This window comes from Protopterus annectens, chromosome 10.part0, assembly GCF_019279795.1.
Source record: "Protopterus annectens isolate FY-2018-M chromosome 10.part0, PAN1.0, whole genome shotgun sequence".
In the NCBI taxonomy this organism is placed as follows: domain Eukaryota; kingdom Metazoa; phylum Chordata; order Ceratodontiformes; family Protopteridae; genus Protopterus; species Protopterus annectens.
The window spans coordinates 297,476,069-297,496,782 of NC_056744.1; the positions used below are offsets into that span (position 1 = coordinate 297,476,069).

The 20,714-nt window shown below is 40.0% G+C and overlaps 1 protein-coding gene across 2 annotated transcripts in view; it reads left to right on the top strand.

Annotated features, from left to right (window-relative positions):
- LOC122813052 (cholesterol transporter ABCA5-like) overlaps positions 1-20,714 on the top strand; it is a 2,390,735-nt gene that overhangs the window by 1,857,624 nt on the left and 512,397 nt on the right. For both annotated transcript variants that reach the window (XM_044085171.1, XM_044085172.1), the window contains exons 28-29: positions 1,689-1,780; positions 16,762-16,846. In XM_044085171.1, the coding sequence (XP_043941106.1) occupies positions 1,689-1,780; positions 16,762-16,846 (177 nt within the window). The remainder of the gene's footprint in view (positions 1-1,688; positions 1,781-16,761; positions 16,847-20,714) is intronic.

Here is a 20,714-nt window from a genome sequence, read left to right on the forward strand (position 1 = left end):
CAAGGCAGATGATGTGGTGAATGGTCCTTCTTGTTGCTGTAAGGCCCAAGACGGAATACAGAGTGCTCGTTCTCACTAAGGGACTTCTCAAAATAATATCTAAAATATTACTGCCGGGGTAGCTTGCAGAATGACATCATTTCTGATCATCTGACTTCTAGTTCCCATGCAAAACCCCCATTGCTGGAAGCTGACAGGACTTAGCGCCTACCTATAAAAATGCACACAGAAGGGCTTTTGCTCAGATCTCTGGCAGGTGCTGGAAGTCATAAAAATACCTCCGCACTTCCAGAGAGTAATTAGTTCACCCCAAAAACAAAGCTTCCTAGTACAGAGTTTGTGTCGCTGGCTGCATTGAAACCTGTGAGATAGCATCTTTATGGCCTAGCCTATAAAATGATTTAATTTCAGATATTTTTCTAAAGTTTGCTGGGCTGAGGTTAACCCTCCAGTTTCCTCTGTTAAAACATATACATTCATACAGTTACAATAGTGCATGTACATTTCTGTTCACTCCAGTAAGACATACTGTGTATATATTTCAAACACAAGCACTTTACAAATACCTTTTCAACACAAAAGTCTGTACAAATCAGTTTGATATATACATGTTTGATATATACATGACATACAGTTCTAATACATTTGTAACACCAGCATCTTGTATGAATCAGTTTGATATTCACAAATGACATATAATTATACACAAAATTCCAGCTGGCTCTGCTGGCAGTACTTCCTTTCATCACACAAGCCACTGAAAGTATGCCTCTAACCCTGACTGTGTGGGTTCTCTCTTTGAGCCAGTTAACTGTCCAATAGATTAAATGGGACTTGTACAACTGAGTTGATCAGTAGTACCAGAATGTGGGGTCAACTCAGAGACATTAACTTGATGCATGTATGCATTGTCTACTACATGGCTATTATTCAGAGACTCAGATACTTTCTTAAAGAAGTCTACTAGATTCAGTAGGCAGGACCCACCTTTCCAAAGCCACATTGGTCATATTGAGGAATTGTATTCTGATTCTGACAAAGTCATTATTTGAACTCTTCCTTTACAAATGATACTGGTAAGACAATTTGATGTATAGTTCCCTAGATCGTTTGTAGCACTACATTTGTGGAGGTTCACCACTATAGCCGTTCTCCAAATTCTGGGCATATACCCAGTAGAAAGACCTAGAGAGAACAAGACTGAAAAAGAATCAGTGAAGCACTGTTTAGTGCTAACAAGAAAGCCTAGTATATTCTCAGGATGCATGGGGCTATTAATTTTGATTTAGGATTGGACATGTAGGACTTTTTCAGAGGTGATTTTTAAGTTAGGTATTGGCTGAGTTGTAAAGGAGGGAGAATCAGGGAGGGGAGATTGGGGGAAATGTTAGAACTGAATTTATTTATCTGAGACTATACTGGCAGTGTCCACAGGTCAAAGTAGGTGGTAATTTCCATGTAGTAGATTTAAGTTTCACAACTATGCCTGAAAAGTTTTCCGTCGACTGAAGAGGAAGAAGAATAATCAGATATAGTTCTCTAGTTTTACTTCTAACAAGGACTTAAATTTGCTTTTATTCAAGTGAAGCACTGTTGCCTGTAAACATTTGAAATATGTATCTTTAAAATGCTTTTGCCTGCAGATTGATTCACAAAGTAATTTTTTGTCACTTTCTTTTTTCTTTCAGCCTTTTGTTCACTGTATTATTCTTCCTATTCTTTTAAGATATCTGGAAAATAAATATGGAGAAAGAATAATGAGAGATGACCCTGTATTCAGGTTAGTGTATTTCCTTTACTTACAGATTATACATCTGCAGTTCAGGTCAGAACCATTTAACTGTTAGGTGTTGTTTTGTGAAGTCATTTGAGTTTGAATGCTAGAAGTGTCTGAACTGATCCAATGTTTCCTGCTTGCAGTATATCCTTGGGAGTGGGATTGCATCCCATAGCACTACCTTCAAATTGAGTCGAAAGGACTTTCATATGCTAGACATGTATGTAGTATTTCTGGCTCTTAATTTCATACTGTTGAACTACATTTTTCCATTTTTCTTCTGTCTGTGTTTCATTAGTTGTACATATTGGCACGGTTACACATCTGAGCAAATCTAAACAATACCTAAACAATCCTACCTTGGTTTGTGATTTATCAATCTTTACTGTTAAAAAGAAGTGCGACTGTGAGCGATAATGATGTAAAGGAATTACAGCTTTTGTCTGGCTTGCAGAACTTGTACGGTCAGACCAAATTTACTGTACTAACTGTAGTAAAAAAAATAAAAAAAAATCTCTATTATTCCTTGTTTGAAAAGACATTTTATCTTTTCTCCCTGTTTCAATCTTATTCATATTTGTGTATTACATGTATTAACTTACTCTGTTTTATAAATGTTATCTTATTATGCCTATTTCTGTGCAAACTTGTAAAAACCACTGGAGCTTTTCTCCCCGGGCCTCCACTGAAAACGGACATAATTCCAGCTGGACTAGCCCGGTCAACAAATGTAAAATAAATAAAAAAATAAGAAAAGTATTTAGTTTTATATCGCTGGTGTGATTTTTTTGTCATAGAAGTTGATTTAAGTTCTCTTTGAATTCTGTGGTTAATGATTTTGATTATCTTTTCTTTTACTATATTTTATCAATTTGAAGCTGAATATGGATTCCTTAAATGAGTATGCAGTTAATTTGCTAATGCACAAATATCTTGTACAGTGTAATAAATGCTATGCATATTTAAAGGTAACAGGTGATAATGCTGGTGATCTGTGTTCCTCATGTCAAAGGCTAGATTATTTGCCATTTACCATTGTTAGAAGTAAATCTAGACTTAATGATGATGATTGCATTCGTGCAATTGGCATGGCGTGGGAACTGTTTCATATATTAATGACTGGACTGATGAAATAAATAATGTTAGGCAAGCAAAGAACAAATAGAACACATTTAGGAAATGATGCATCTATTGTCTGCAAAGATCATTCAACCCCTGTGAAACAAGATGATGCCGCTGAAAACTTTGGAATTCCGGATACAAGTACTCAGCAATCTAAGGATCTGGTTTGTTTAGAAGGAAACAAAAAAAGAAAGAAAGGAAGAAGTTCACAACAAATAACAAGGAAGAAAATGAAGAAAAATAAACTGACTAATGACTGCAAAGGAAAGGGAATAAGTAGTAAAAAGGACACTGCTTTGTTATGTAACACACAGGTTACAGGAAATGATATTTTTCTATTACAAAACCATCAGTCTACAGAAAAAGGCATCATCTTTCCAATGGAGAAGGTAAAAAAAGAGACGAGGGGCAGGTGAAAAGGAAAAAAAAATCAAAACTGAACGTAGAAGGATTGAAGAATGTTATGTAAGAAAAAAGAAGAGAAAGACAGATGTTGACTACATGGCTCAAGCTGTGGATTTGCAATACCAGCTGGACGAGAATTTAATACACAATGAGAACAGTGAGATTAATAAGACTAATAGTGATGAAGATCTATCCTTTGTAGCAGTTGATAGAGCACATATTACTGTAATGGAAGCTGAAGATTCTTTAGAGCAGGTGAGCAAATATATTCTTGTAATTGGAGATCCAACTATTAGAGGAACTGATACTTACATTTGCAGAGAAGATAATGAATATTGAATGGTGTTATGCTTGCCAGGAGCAAAAACAGAAGATGTGAGACAAGCCTTGGAATGCTTTAATGTAAATAAGTATGGATCCATTTTTATTAACGTCGGTGCAAGTGATGTCAGCCCGCAAGGATTCTCTGACTGTTAGTAGGGAACTGACATCCCTCTTAGATCGTATAGCTTGTACTGGTGTTAGGACATATTTTTCACACATCACCTATAGAAAGGATAGTCAGGTTGTTCTGATTGAAAAAAAAATTTGAGTAAACACTTACATGGAACAAATGTCCTGTTTTAAAAATTGGGAATGTGTTGAGCATCCAAGCCTAGTTTTGGGCACACACATGTTCAGACAGGATGGTGTGCATTTGTCAAGATTAGGGAAGAGAATTTTTGCAGCAGATATTTTGCAATATTTGACAAACACTAGGCAGGATTTTTGTCAGGTCGAAAATTTAATAGTTCACAGATAGGGACATTTGATGCATTTCTGATGGTTGTTAATGCTATGAGCTTTAATAATAAAGTTTTTTTTTTATTGGAAAATTTGTTATGTTCCCACAAGATTGATGTTGTTTTTGTTTGTGAAACATGGTTAAAGAACAATGACTGGAAACCAGTTCTATCAGGGTATAAATGCTTTTACTGTAACAGACATTCTAAAAAAAATCAGATGGAAGTGTTATGATAGGGATTAAAGATAGCTATGAAACCTGTGGTTATTATATGTTCAATAACACCAATACAATAGACTGTGTAACTGTGACAATAAAGACAACCCTGGAACATAAACATATAACAATTGTTGGAGTGTATAGACCACCAAAGTCAAGTGCAGATGACTTAGAGGAATTCATACATTTCTTGCATGAAACACAGGAGGGAAGAATAATATTAGTTTGGGACTTTACCAGAAACAGACTTGAGTAATATTGATTCAACAATGTTAGTAAGGAAAATATTCACAACATATATTCAGGAACAACAGTTGCTTCAGATTGTAAAAAAACTACCAGGGGACAGAACATACTAGACTTTGTTTGTATTCCTAAAGAAATTACTGTTACTTTGAGTCATGTTTTACCACCATTGATGTGCAGTGATCATGGGGTTATAAAGGTTAATTTGTTGCTAGATAATTCTGCCAAATTGAAATCTAAACCAATGCACAAAAGGTTAATTACAGATTATACAGAAGCAAAGCAGTCACTGTGTAAAACTAACTGGAGTGAGGTGTTCAGTGGAAAAACAGCAGAGGGAATATGGAAAGTTGTTGTATCTTTCGGCTTTTCCCGGTTAGGGGTCGCCACAGTGGAACTCTGGTCCGCTAATGATTGACAGCAGATTTTTACGTACCGAATTGCCACCCCTGACGTACAACCTTCAACGAAGCTACGCCCATTCACGCATGTCTCCACACAGAAGACACTTTAGCTGAGAACCAAACAAGACAATGTCTTACTGTGAGGTGACAACGCTACCGCAGCACCACCACCGCAGTAGGGAATATGGAAAGTTATGAAAGAGAAATTGAGTGCAAAAAATAAAAAAAAAATGTTTAACATCAGGATCTAGGCATACAACACCAGGGGGATATATTTCCATAAGAACAAAATATCTGATTAAGGTGAGAGACAAAAAAAATACAAGAAATGGAAGAGAGGTCGAACTACAACTATGAAAACAGAAGTAAACAAGCTGGACAAACAGATTAAGCATAGTGTGAGACAAGATCAAGAAAATTTTACGAAAATTTATATAAAGATATTGAGCATAATAGGAAACCTTTTTATAGATACATAATTTATTCTCAGTCACAACAGATTATACATATATTTACAAAACCTTATGCAAAACAGATTGGCTCCACAAAAGGGGTGATAAGTTGTCCTAGTGACATCCAGGTAGCTCCAGATATTGGAATCAAATTAGATTATATTGAAAAAGAACTGAGCAAACAAAGCACAGGGAGGAGACAGAATTAGTAACAATGACCTGAGAACACTTCAGCAAGAATTTGTAATACCATTATATCTTTTATTCACTAGGTCATATAAATATGGGGCAATTTGTCAAGATTGGAGACATGCACTTATTAAACCTGTCTTTACGGGAAAGGGGAGTAGGACAAACCCAGAATCATATAGACCCTTAAGTCTACTTTCATGTTGTGAGAAAATAATGGAGAAGGTAATACTGGATAAGTTATTGTCTGAACTGGATAGGTTGGGACTTGAAACCATGTATTTATTTATTTATTTTATTTTACATTTGTTGACTGGGATAGTCTGACTGGATATATGTCCATTTTCAGCAGAGGCCCAGGAAGAAAAGCTCCAAGATTATAATACACGTATAGAACATTTAGTACAGTAAATAGTTTCATACAGGTTACAGACATGGGCAATACCAGTATTTTATACAGATAGTACCAACTTATTGCATTCAGGTTTAAGACGCATTGAGCAGCATTTTATACAGTTGACCCTTCCTGGCATGGAGTGGGTAGACAGTAAAAGACAGTTATCGTTAGAGGCATCTAAGAAATAGAGAGGACACTAGTCAGGATTAGTGTCCTCTCTATTTCTTAGATGCCTCTAACTAAGAAATAGAGAGGACACTAGTCAGGATTAGTACAAGGACATAAGCAGTGTGTTATGAGGTATTTCTTGAGTTAGTTTTTGAATTGAGTTTGTGAGGGTTCTAGAGTCAAGTCAGCCGAGATTGAGTTCCATGTCTTTCCAACAGAGTTGGCAAGCAAAGAGTCTCCAGCTGAGTAGTTGGATTTGACAGTTTGAGCTAGGAGTCTAGTGGATGAGCGGAGTGGGCAGTTGTTACTCTAGGGACTGATAATATTTTTTAGCGCAGGTGTATTTTCTGGCTGGTAAAGGACTTTATGGGCCACTATGAGCTGGTTGAACTGCAGTAGGCTAGGCAGTTCAGGTCACCTTAAAAGATTTAGGATGTGGCAGTGGTGGGTCCGGTAGGGTGTGCCAGTAGCAAATCTGGCAGTGTGGTTATAGCAGGAGGATAGTTTATTAAGATCTGTTTTGTTCAAGTTGGAGAATAGAGGTGAGGCATAGAGAAGAGCTGATAGTAGATGGGGTCGAGCAATTGCAGATTTAGCAGGTAGGGTAAGGAAAGATCTGATCCTGTAAAGAGAGCAGAGTTTTTTATTGATAGTTTTGATAGTTTGATCGATGTGTATATCAAACTTAAGGTTGTTATCGAATATGACACCCAATAGTTTAGTTTGAGCTTTTGGGGAGATAATAGTGCCATTATTTGCTACTATGTTGAAGAGTGGCGGGGGGGTCCTGCACATAGGGGAGAAGAGAAGCAGCTTAGTTTTGTTGGGGTTTAGGCTCAGATGTTGATTTGAAAGCCAATTTTCGACTGTGTTGAAGGTGTTTTGGGTTAATGTGAAAAGGTTAGCTGGGGAGGAGGCGGAATTAATCAAAGTGGAGTAATCTGCAAATTGAATGCAGGTAGCATCTGGGATGACTGTTTGAAGGTCATTGATAAAGATAGAAAAAAGAAGGGGTCCTAATATAGAGCCCTGGGGGACTCTTAATGTGATGGGTAGGCATGATGATAGCTTGTCCTGCCATAGGACTGCCTGTTGCCTGCCCTGCAGGTAGGATTCACATCATTGGAGTGCTTGATTGTTTAAGGTGAAGGCCTGCAAGGTATTTATAAGCATTTTATGGTCAACCATGTTAAAGGTCTTGGAAAGATCTAGAAAGAGGGCTGAGGATAGTTTGTTATTGTTACAGTTGTGGTTTATAACATTAGAGAAGGAGAGGAGGGCTGACGGGGTACTGTGGTGTGGCCTAAAGCCATGCTGAGAGTTGGACAGTAGCTTGTTCTGCATGAGATACTGCATGATCTGTATGTGAACACACTTCTCCATAATTTTAGCTAGTGGTGACAGAATTGCTATGGTTCTAATGTTTGACAGTTCAGTGGAACTGCCTCCTTTATGGAGAGGTATGACATGGGAGATTCAGATATAGTTCTGTTGATCAAGATTGAGACGGGATATGCTATAGTGTCTGCAGCCTTTTGCAAATAGTCTGCAGGGAGTAGATCGGCAGCCAGAGTAGTGGGTCTTAGTTTATTAAGTAGGGACAGAATGAGTTGAGTAGGAACAGGTTGGAAGCTAAAGGATGCCTGTGTACTGGTTGTGGCTGCATTTGGATTAGATCCATTGGGAGTGAGTTGGCTGGCCAGAGACTGGATAGTTTCTGTGAAGAAGCTATTAAAGGTGTTAGCAATGTCTTCTGGGGGGGGTTTGTTTGGAAGCCGAGAGGGGTGGGATGGCGGTTTGGCCTGGGAGGAGTTGTCTATTCCTGCCCAGAACATTTGAGGTTTATTTTGCTGTATTTGTTGTAGATGGCAGTAGTAGTTCTTTTTATCTAAAGTTATGGATTTTTTTAGTATCATTCCTTAGCTGTCTAAATCCAAGTTGATCAAGTGGGGGTTTTGTTGTTTGGTAGGTGGCCTCTGCTTTGTTTCCAGGTGCAATTTTGGATTTGGTATCTTTAGAAAGCCACAGTGCAATATTAACCTTGGATCTAATAAAGTGGCTGGGAGCATGAGAGTCGAGAATAGCAAGGAATTTGGTGTTAAATATGTGACCGCCTCATGTAGAGGGAGATTTTTTAGGACTGACCAATTGCATACCTTGAGTTCATTTTGAAACTTGTTGAGATTAAAGTTCTTGTTGTTTCTTATAGTTGTGTAGGTGGGTTGGGAGGAGTAGTTTACCTTGATTATATAGGTGAGACAGTGGTCACTTAGGTCATCGGTAACAAATTGTAGATGGTTATTGATGAGTATCCAGTCTAGGGTACTTTCTTTGTTATAGGGTTTTCCTGTCCTAGTGGGGGAAGGATATGGTCTAGGTAAACCCATAGAGGTTTACATGGGTTGTGGGGGTTTCAGAGGAACATGTATTCCAATCAATGTTGAAATCTCTGAGAACAATGGTTTCTTGGGGGTAGTTATTAGACAACCAATGTAAGAAGTCTTCTAGGGTATATGTGTTCCTTCCTGGGGAAATGTAGACACTGACAATGTTTATACTTTTGTTCTTGTTAATTTTTAGTTTTGTGATAAGAATTTCATCATTATTGACCTAGGGTGGTTGTTGGGTGTCTGTGGTGACAGATAGGGTAGACTTGTAAATTATGGCTACTCCACTGCCTTTTCTAGTGGTACGGTCTAGTCTAAACATATAGCCTGGTGGCAGAACCTCACTGTCCTTGGTGGCAGGTTTTAGCCATGTTTCTGTGAGGCATAATATATCAGGTGAATGAACAGCTAAGAGGGCATGCAGATGCAGAATTTTATTATTTATGCTCCTGATGTTTAGATGGCAGGCCAGCAAGGAGTTGGGAGGTCTACCTGATGGAGCTATGTTGGTAGGGGATTTAGTAGGGAGATTAGGGACAACAGGTGGGGCTGGGCCGGGGTTTGGGTGGATGTCACCATCCATTGTGAGGTTATATTTTAGTCTGAGTGTGAGTTTCCAGATTTTTAGTAAAATTTTTTGATAGTATCTAGTTCTATATATCAGCATGATTATGTTGAAAATAGATCTATTACCACCTGTAACATGATGTTCTTTAACAATATTGATATTCTATAACAATATTATAACAGTTATGAATGAAAAATTGTGCTCTGATGTAATTTATATAGATTTAACTTCAGCATTTGATAGCCATACACAAAACATTGATCAATAAATTTGTACAACTAGTTATTGATATAATCTTGATAAAATGGATAGCTGCATGGCTTACAGATAGGACATGGCAAGTATACAGCAACTGGAGAGATGAAATCATTGGTTACAGTCAGGGAGTCCCACAGGGGTCTGTCCTAGGCCCTTACTTGTTTAGAGTGTATCTTTCAGACCTAACGTTTTCATCTGAGGTGTTATAGTCTATATGCAGATGACCTGAAATTGGGTAAACTGATTACATGTGTTACAGATAAGGCATGTCTGCAAAATAACTTGACTAAACTGACCATTTGGGCACAGGAGAATAATATGCTGATAAATACATCAAAAACTAAGCATATGAGATTTGGAAGACAGTTGAAATGTGAATATTTATTAGCACACAGTGGTTGAAACTGTAGACTCATTTAAGGACTTGGGTATAATATGGGTAGATTCAGCGGGTCGCCTTCACATGGTTGACTTTTCACAAAGTCGACTTCCATATGGCCGAGACCATATGATCGACTTTTGAAAAGCCGACCATAGGGAACCGCTATCTCTGTACAGTGCGGAATGGGAAAATTTCCCTCTTCCGCACTGTAGTGCAATTTCGGAGTTGGTATATTTAAGTTACGGGGGTTGTTGGGGGCGGAGTCCCCCATGGGGGGGTGCAGGGAGGCTTGCCCCCCTGCTAACAGTTTTAAGGTAAGTGTTCGTTGTGTTTTTTGTGTTTATTTTGCATGGTCGGCTTTCTGAAAGTCGATCATATGGTCTTGGCCATATGAAAGCCGACTTTGTGAAAAGTCGACCATGTATAAGTAGATCCAATTCAGCTATGAGTTTTTCTAATCATATCAACAAATTGGTTAATGATAGGTCTAGAACTATAGGTTGTATAAAAAGATTTATAAAGTCTACAAAATCAAAAATGATGAAGTCATTGTTTGTTAGTTACATTGGACCCAAACTTGAGTATGGAATAACAATATGGAAACCCTATAAGAAAACAAGCATGAGTAAACTGGAAAGAGTACAGCGTAAATATACCAAGGGCATCCATGGATGTGAAAATTTAAGTTGTTATGAAAGACTAAAATTTCTGAACTCTAAGAGATCTTATTCAGGTATATAGGGCATTTAGAGACAACTACCTCTGGGAATGTTTGTGGTTATCAAAAAGTACTAGAGAATCATCAGACAACCTATGTAGAAGGTTCTATAGGAGTGGGAAGTGTAGTAATTGGTTCTCTGACAGAATAGCTGATGCATGGAGCACACTACCAAATTTACATTAAAGCAAGTATTAGTTTAGATATTTTTAAGAACAGCCTGGACACTTATTATGGGAACAAGAGTTTTGATATATTGGCAAGTTAGAAGGGCATTAATGCACATGCTTGAAATATTTGTATGTATATATGTATCTGTTGTTTTCAATTTCATAATAGTCATGTTCAGTCTTTCCTCCCCTTAAGTGTGTTCAGTTGACTGACTTCAAATACATCATCTGGCAGTGGTGATTCTTGATGCAGTTAGTTAACCCTTTACACATGGCTCAAGGCCCCTGCTCTGGGTTTAAATTATGGGTGCATGTTGTAATGGAGAATAAAGTGATAGAGTGGAATGGTGAGTCCAAATTTATGAAGATTCTGTTGCCCAGTCTTTGCAAATTGCTGCTGTTGGTATACTAGGTGTATGCAAGGCATACTTACAGATATGCAGCAGAACAAATGTGCAGTTCAAGAAAGTCCCAACTTACTTCCTATGAATTCCAAAATGTCAGTGTTCAAATATTTTTCTCACAGTGTTAATGCTGTTCCTTACCGAGCCTGTGATACTTTTAGAGGCTTAAGTCTATCCATTCCATGTCTCAATGGTGATCTGAGCCCATTACATCTTCACCATCATTAGGGTGCTAGGACCTTGGTTACATACCACATGATTATAATGGCGTTGGGCAATATTTACTAGTCACCCATACTTATTCTCTTTTCATTATCCCAGTAGTCATCAGAGCATCCTGTGTGCCCTCTCAGTATCCCAGCAGTGATTGGATTTCCATGCATACTCCATGCAACCTGTCATTGACTTGATCCTACTTAAAATTTCCATACCCAACCTGGAAGCAATCGGAGCCCTTCATGATTTCAACAGCCAATTTTTTAAGCAGAGCCCCTTGTGACATCCACACCTAATCACTTAACAGCCAAAGCCACTTACCAGCTACCACATTCTGTCATTGATCGTAACCTCCTTCCACCTCCAGTATCAAACCTCTCCATAATTATACTTGTCTACCAGCTGTCATACCCAGTCTGTCCAAAGTCAGAGCGCCCCATCAGCTCCCACACTCAGCCTGTCAGTGTCTATAAGTACCTACCACACAGCACACCCTGCATGTCAGGGATACTACATCCCTAATAACCACATCCAACCTGTCATTTTAGATATATACATATATATATATATATATATATATATATATATATATATATATATGTATATATATATATATATATATATATATATATATATATGTGTATATATATATATATATGTGTATATATATATATATATATATATATATATATATATATACACACACACACACATACATATACCTGGGGTCTATATTAGATCATCTAACGTTTAAAAAAGCGAACGGTGATTAATTGATCCTATGTAAGCAAAAGCTTACAATGTTGAACTGTCAGAACAGCGACCCCCCCCCACACTTAAATATACCAACTCCGAGACCACACTACAGTGCCGAAAACGGCAAAGTAACAAAGCGGCCAATTGAATTCTTTCCCAGGGAAAGAATTTGCTTAAAAGCTGCTTCGATATTTTGCCGTTTCAGTCTTTTAAATTCATCCAATACACATTCTTTCGAATGCGTCTTCAGTCTTCTAATAGGAACCCATATATCTGTAAACTCCATAGCCACACAGTAGTGGGAAAAGTGAAAAAACACTGCACCTCCAATTCACATGGTATAAGTGCTTATGGTTTTGACAAATTGTGATTAAAAAAAAATGTAAATTCAGACCTACACTGCCAACTTTAATGACCCCCTCCTAATGCTTGTACCATGCATATCAGCAAACAGTGCTCCTGTCTGACTCCCACAACTAGGCTGGCAGTAATCGGAGTAATCATCAGTGGTCAGTGAATCCACCTTCTCTAATACTCCACTATGCTGGCTGCTAACCTTTCTACCTTTCTTTTTGCTGGTGGAAGCAGGCAGTGCTTACTCTATATTACTCTGTGTCTGTTGTGCAACTTTTTTGGTGGGCTTACCCAACCCTGATCTTTATGCTCTGTACTCTTTTTCATGCCTTCCACATTGGGCAGACATAGCATTCAGTTTCAGATATACAACAGCATGTAGTATTTATGGTAATGAGAGCGTATTTTTACATTTGTTAACCAATTAGTACCACTGAGTCATGGGTTGTTTCTTTCAAGGGGTACCTGAGAAAAACAGAGGATCAGCTAGTACATGCCACTTTCAACCTCGTTATGTCTCTTGTCCCCTCTGGGTGCAGCAAATTGAAATGCTTGATTCAAGTATGAAGTCTTGGAGTATTTCTGTAAAATACTCTGACACTTATGTACTGTCAGCAATTAAATAAGTCTCATATTTCCATCTCAGAAACATTTGTAGAAATAAGCAGTTGCCTCCTGTCTCTGACTTGGAGACTGACCCATGCTGTGGTCTCAGCCACATCCTTGGGTTGTCATAATTCTGTATACTTCATGCTTCTGGACCAGGCTGACCTGATTGTAGTAGTAGTAGTAGTAGTACAGAATTCCACTGTTGCAGTTGTGATGGATGTTGGAGTATGTTCATATTAATGTCATCTTTAGGAGGTACATTGTTTGCCATTTGACATTTAAAAGCCTTGTCCTTAAATACTGTGCTGTACATAAGCAGGGTCATGTCTAAAGGAGTTGCAGGCTCTCTGTGTTCTGACTGCTCATCTCCATTCTGATATTAGTTTCTCAAAGCTGTCTTCAGTCACATCTTCATCGATCTTTTACTTTGCTGCTGCTCTGTAGAATGCATGCCTTTAAGGTTGTGGTTCATTTTGAAACTGGGGAAATTTGTTATCTTCAGAATAGCATAGACACATTTTTATTACCTGCTTGTAATGTCTTAATGTATTTATTCGAACTTTGTAAGGTGCTCAAGTTGAAGCACCTGAGTGTGAAAATAAAGGACATATCTGTTTTTGAAAGGTAACTGGGAACAGTAATTAATATAATAAATGGAATTAAGAGAATTGGGAATAAGTATGGTTAAGAGTGAAAGTTCAGGTAGGGCCCAGTAGGACAATGTCAGTAGAGAATCCTGCAAAGCTGGTATTTCGCTCTAAGTAGACTGAGAAAGAACAGAGAGAAAAACAGACCGTATTGAAGATAATGAGTATACAAGGCAGGAATGATCTGTATTTTCTAGGCATGTAGATGGACAAGAATGGTATGAAACAGCAAAAGAATCTGTGGCAATTTTGTGGTATAGTGGTGACACGTTAAGGAGCAGTGTACTTCTCTGCCATGTTGGAGATTGGGACATTCACGTGGTAATCTCACCTGTCCATATTCTAGTCATCCCTATCAGTCCAGATGATGGAAGAGCTTTCTCTTGCCCCAGGTCTAAGCTTAATGAGGAAGTAGTTAAGACTTTGCTATAGATTTGGGAATGGGATTCTACATAATCCATTGCATCTTGGGCTGTAGTTAGGGCCATGGGCTATGTATGTGCCAGTGTAGGGTGAATTGGCTAAGGTTGTACTGCTTGTGAGAGTAGCTGGGGAACTCTATCATAGATATTCAGTTTAGAGTTGTTTCTGAAAGGTCCTTTCCAGACATGGTAGATGATGTTATGAAAAAGAAGCACACACTCACTGTACAGGACCTTTATGCCCCCATCCTCCACTTCCAACACCAGTCAGTCTTAAAAGAAGTCGTCATCTGTGGACAGACTGAAGAAGGCAGTAAAGCATCACACAGTCTTGTACCCATGATGCCAGCAAGGCAGAAACAAGGATGGCTCCACTACCCAACCACTGCTATTCCAACTGTAATCTCATGATGTTAGTGGTATGAGATGGGGGTTGTCCAAGTTTGCATCCAGCTTGGACAGTCATCATTACCAAGAGCATCTGATTTCTGAATGTTTACATGGTTGTCTGTGTTGAACTTTGTAAGTTCTCATGAGAAGGAACACTGCTAATAAACCAACTCATCTCCTCGTAGCTCTTGAGACAGGCCATAACACTACCTGAAATAAGCTATAGATGCTGTCTCTTATGAGAACAGGGGGATACGGTTTGATTCCCACTTCTTTCTGCCTCTGCATGGGGTCAGATTATTTGCATTCCATTTTGGGCTGCAGCATCTTCAACTAGCAAGACTCTAAATGGTAACTTTCCAGAGGATCATGTCCCTGTTATTGCAGGGCACCTGAATGATGTTGCTTGACACGAGGGACACATTTTTTTATATCAGTGTCTGGGGTCCACACAAAATTTACCATTATTTTGCTGACGGTAGATATCACTTCCAGCTGAAAGTGCTGCAATTTGGGTTTTTCTCAACAGCCAGAGCATTTTGAAGGTTTTAGATATGGTAGCCAAAGCCTTTCAGGAGAAGGATATCCCTGTGTTCTTCTGTCTGGATGACTTGTTTCTGGTTGTCAGTTCAAGGGACACATTGGTAGCTTCCCAGGAATGTGCATTTGCCGGGTTGCTTTCCTTGGGTTCATTATAATCTGGAAAAAGTCCTTTCTGATCCCTTTCAGAGGATTATCTTTATAGAAGTTGAGATGGATGTTCGTCATCGGCTGTCATTCTTTCCTGTGGTGAGGGACAAGGAAGTCGTAGCCTGGGTAGAGACAGTGTATGGTCCAGTCTCTGACCCTGCAGCCCCTTTTTGGCTTGATGGCAGCTACACTTTTTATGGTGCCATTTGTGTAACTGCTGGTGTGGAGGTTGCATTCTGTAAACTGTCAGTGACTGCAGAGCTGGCATCAGCCCTGGCTCCTCCTCTAGTGTCAAAACCATGTTGCCTGACACTGGTGTAGTGGTCATTTCCCACCATTCCTGAGGGCAACCCATTCACAGTTCCTGGTGATGGAATTTTCATATGAAATGCAGGGAACTCACCTCAGTTCTTCTTTGGTTCAAAGGCGAGAGACACTGTTCTTCTTGGAATGTGGTAGTGCCACATTAGCCGGCTAAAGCTGTGAGCAACCCTTCTGGATCTCAGGGTGGTGTTTGAGAAGTAGGATGCAGGGCCTTGCCTAGTTTGGTCTAATAACTAAGCCATCATGTTGTACCTAAACAGATAAGGAGAACATATGTCATACCCCCATGCAGAAAGGGAGTACATGTTTGGCAGTGGACTACATACACAGACCTCATCCTTTCAGTGGTGTCCATCCCAGGGAAGTGACTATGTTGACAGACTCCCTGAGCTACTACTTTATCCATCTCTTGGAACTGTGAATTCAGAAAGTGTGTCTTAATCAGATCTTCTAGAATCTGGACACTACAGCAGGCATGGATGAGTTCACATTGCACAGATTCTGTATCTATGAGAAAGGAGATTTAATACTCCTGCTTGCAACTCCTGCTGACTGCACAACTCACCATATCAAAATTATTCTTGTCATCCCATTGTGGATGAGAAGATTGTGGTTTTAGACCCTAGTGGCCCATGTGATAGAGAAAACCTTATTAGTACTAATTAATGCATTCCCATCTGATTGAGTGGAATCTACTATAGAGCTTTTTTATCTTTTGTCTCGAGTGTCAGAAGTGATTAAGACAGGAAACCTTCCAGCAAGCTGACTTATTCTTTCAGTTGGAAGAGGTTTTTCATTTGGGTGTAGTGATAAGCAGTACCACCCCACTTGGTTAACTTACATGTCTTCCATGGGCATGGTGCTTGTGCCAGTCACCCAACTACTTATGCACATAATTGAAAGAATGACATAAGTAGTTGGGTGACCTACAGCTAGGATGCTGGAAAAAGGCAGAGGTACTAGGCAGCAGAGTTTTCAGTCTGGAATAAGTTTAAATCAGCACTATTTTATAGTTGGAGATGACTGTGCTAGTGGTTCTTGAATATGCATGCAGATTTTAAGCACATTGACTACATTTGTCATTAATTACAGTCAGTAAATATCTTCAAGTTTGTAAGAAATCCTGTCAGAAAAGTAAAAAAAAAAAAAAGGTAAGGTTATGGTATAATTGATTAAGATAATCCCCTCTGCTTAGTCACAGTAGAGTGCAAAATATACTGGAATGCCATTGTTTGGCACTAATGTCAGTTGAGAGGCATCAAAAATGGAATGCTCTAACCAAAATGTCCTATTTACTCTTTAGGATTAGATCTAGAAGATCCAAATTCTTCAAGAGCATCGATGTCCCTTGCTCTGAAGATGAGTTTGAACAAGCAGATGACACAAAGGTCAGTGTGATGGTTATTTGAAACTTGCTGAAGGTAAGATGTATTTTAAGACAGTAGGCACTTCAATCAAACACTGTGTTGAAAGTATGCAAGAAATTATACACATGTAATATTAGCAGTATCTGAACATTGTACAAAACCTGAAGCTTGACATGTTGAAAGTACTGTGCATGAATCCTTCTTCTCTTTCCCTTTAGTTCTGGTTTCTAATATGCTCACCCAGAATTGGCACCACATAATGAGGCCTAGTTGTTCTACATGGATTATAGTATGAAGGAAGTTTAACCCCAAATCATTCTACAGCTTAAATAGGTAATCCAAACTCCATGGCAAGACCAAAGCACAGCAAAATACATACTAAATAAAATTATTTACAGGCAAAGTACATAGTCCTGAATGCCTGTCTATCATATCATCTAACATTTATAGACTTGAAAGCCACTATCCGTCAGTAGCCAGATACTTCTACTACTACCCCCTCTGAAAATCAGGATTTAGATATCTGCTATTTCTTAATTTCTTAACCAATTGTAGGTAATTTGTTCTTAAATTTTTGTGAAATCCCAATTTTTTAGGCAGAAAATAAGCAACAGAGGCCTTGTGTACATTAATGCCCCCCCAATTCTTCAGTTGCTCGTGGAGGATAAGACAGTTGTAATTAGCCTTTGCTGATGCTTCATCTTCTGTATACATCCAGGTATTTTAAAAAGACTGCAACCACAAACCAAAACTAAAAACGACAGTGGTAAATCCTGGAGCAATATGAATCGGACTCGACCGTAAAAAAAACAATTGTTTATTCACAAATAAGTATCATAATAATAAGCGCTTTCATTTCTACAATGAGAAACCTCATCAGAATAATCTAATCAGAATAATCTGATGAAGTTTCTCATTGTAGAAATGAAAGAGTTTATCATTGTGATATTTATTTGTGAATAAACAATTTTATGTTGTCCTATCTCGCCTTCATTCTTGATGGTTGGGTTCAGAACCGAGCATCGGTTCCGACAGGGCCTAATACTAAAGTTCGAGAACTTTCACTGGTTCGAGGCTATACCCTATCCCATGATGCCTGGCGACAGTTTTTCGCTGGCTCAGGCTAAGTCTTTGTTTATTTACCTTTTTGGATATATTTTTCTGCTATTTTCGTAGCGTAATAGCTGTTAAATTCTCTAACGAGTGTAGAGCAGTAGTTTGGTAGTTTAGTGTTCCATTGTTTGTGTTTTTTCCGCTGGTTGTAGCATTGTTGTGTGGGCCGTTATTGTTGTAGGCCTAGTTTATTCCTTTCCCATCTAGTTTTAAGTTTGTCCTGAATGAACCTGTTTAACTTAGAGGGTTCGTTTTTTTGTCCCATTTGTTTTAGCCCCACCTTAGAGGGCTCCCTCCCTTTTTCTACTACCCATTTCTGAGGTTTCATCATTTCAGTTAGAGACGTCTCCTCTGGCTAGAGGAGGTCATCATTTAAATTAGAGCCCTCTCCTCTAGCGTTTTTTTCTTGGCTCTTTCCCCCAGTTTAAAAAAAAAAACTTTGCTGTTTTTAGTAATTGTTATTCTTGTGTCTTTTTTGTGTATTGATTGGTAGAAGTACTGTTGGGATATATTTATCAGTTTTTCTTTGTTGCTGACTAGTGCAAAATATCTAAAGTTTCTGGTAAGGAAGCCAAGCAGTCTGGCTTTGAAAAGTATGACTCATGCACACAGAAGATACCACTTACTGATGGCCACACTAGCTGTGTATATTGTTTAGGTGCGGTCCATCTATCTACAGGACTCCTGCTCTGTCTGCCATGGTTTCAGTTCCAGGGTCCTGCAGGAGCATAGAAATAAACTTATCCTAAGGGGTTTACTTAAGGGACCGTTTGTGACTATTGAAGGGAATCATCCCTCTAAATCTTCATCAGAAAAGTCTTCAAGGAAATATTCTTCAGCTCCAGATTCTGAGCTGACCAAGAAGCCTGAAAAACTTGTAACTTCGGCCCCGAGAAGACAATGACTCCAAGCAGCTCCACCAGCTATATCGGAGCCAAAAAAAGGAGCCAGTCCCCGACCCTGGAACCGGTCCACTCAGTGCCCCAGTCACCCCGCTTGCAATCGGTGGTTGGTAGCCATAAGTCCTCCACTATCTCCTCTCGATCCTCCAGGAGTCTGGTCAAGAGGTTGCTTCCAATACTGGCCTCAGCCAAAATTCTCTCGAGTCCAGCCCAGATGGAAGTGGAGCCGATGCCTGTACCTGCCTTGTCTTCTGTTCCACCTCTGACTCGACGAGCTCAGAGCCAGAGTGCCTGGATGTCCTTGCGGTGGAACTGTTGGATCCAAAAACCACAACTGGTGTCTTGGCCCCGGCTTCTTCGATGTTGTCTTCTCTCGAAGGGTCCAAGGAGGAGGAGAGTCAGGTCAGACCCTTGTCAGATCCAATTCTTCCACTCGGGGCTTCGGCGCAGGTGAGTTCAGCTCCCACGTCAGTCTTGGAGCTATCCTCCTTAGTGCGAGGGAGATCTCCCGGCCCCTCTGAGCTGGAGGCTCTCTCAAGCCAGGATGGTGGTGCCTTCGAGGTGATGAGAAGTGTGCTTTCCCCCCAGACTGCTCCCCCCTCAGCTTCAGCTACTCTTCCCCCAAAAGAACTGGTGTCAACCTCTGTACCATCGCTCCAGCCCAAGCATAGAGAGGCAATGCCCCAGGATGCCCCAGTGGGTGATCCACTGTCTTCTGAAACTTCCCCAGAGTATCCCTCTGAGGAGATCCCTCAGCAGAGGACTTGTAAGAGGAAACATTTAGACTCCCCTGAGTCTTTCACATCGGATACAGACTTAGAGGATTCAGAAGGGTCCACACAGTCACCCTTTGAGGATGTCTCTTTCTCAGACATCTTAGAGATCCTGAAGCAGAGCGGTGGCTGGAAGACCCTCTCCCCTTTTGAAGATGGTCTGTATACGTGGAGGCATTTGGATTTCGAACTTCCACCTGTTGGGTGTCTCCACCTTTCGACCCACGCCTTGGCGTAGTCAGTCGAAAGGCGTGAGGCTCCCCAGAATCCGTGGAGCCTGTTCCGAGGAAGCCCAATAAGTTGATTACTTTCCTGGACGACAAGCAATTCTTAACCAAAGGTGTCCCAGTAGATGCCATGGTGGTGGTGGTGGCCACCAAGAAAGAATTGGCTGAGACTTCTTCATCTGTCCATCTGCTGAATAAGAAGTCTCGAGTGATGGACAGATATGGGAAGCATATGTTTTCTTCAGCGGCCCTTAGTCTTAGGTTGCTGAACTATATATCCCATTTTACCCAACTTCAGAGGGATCTCCTGAAAGAGCTAGGGGATACCCTCCAGGGTGGTACAGCTGCAGGGGTGCCGGACAGGGTAAACTCTCAGCTTGCAACTCTAATTTCTGTAGTAAACTCCTCCATGCACCTCATCTCCTACGCAGGTGATGGGGCGAGTAGGGTGGCAGGCACAGGAATAGCTCTGAGGAGACATTCCTGGATGTGCCTTTGCAAGTTTGCTGAACCCTTTAAGTCTTCCTTTATAAATGCCCCTTTTGAAGGCTCGTCCTTGTTTGGACCAAACTTTAGAGAGACTCTTACCAGGTGCGAACAAGAAGGCAAAACTCTGCCGTGGGAGTATGTTTTTCCGTCCCTACTAGACCTCATCCCAAAGGTCAGAAGGGTGGAAAAATGTGGTTCTGGAAATCCCAAAGAGCTTTGCTGGACGCACATGGTGAATTTTCCCCAGGGGCAGAGGGGGAAATAATAATGGAAGACGCAGCGCTCGCGGCCGAGAAGGTCTGCAGAATCAGGGCGACAGAGATACATTCTCTGGTAGACCCTTCCAGTGCTCCTGAAAGGAGGCCCGCCTGTCCACCTCTGGAGG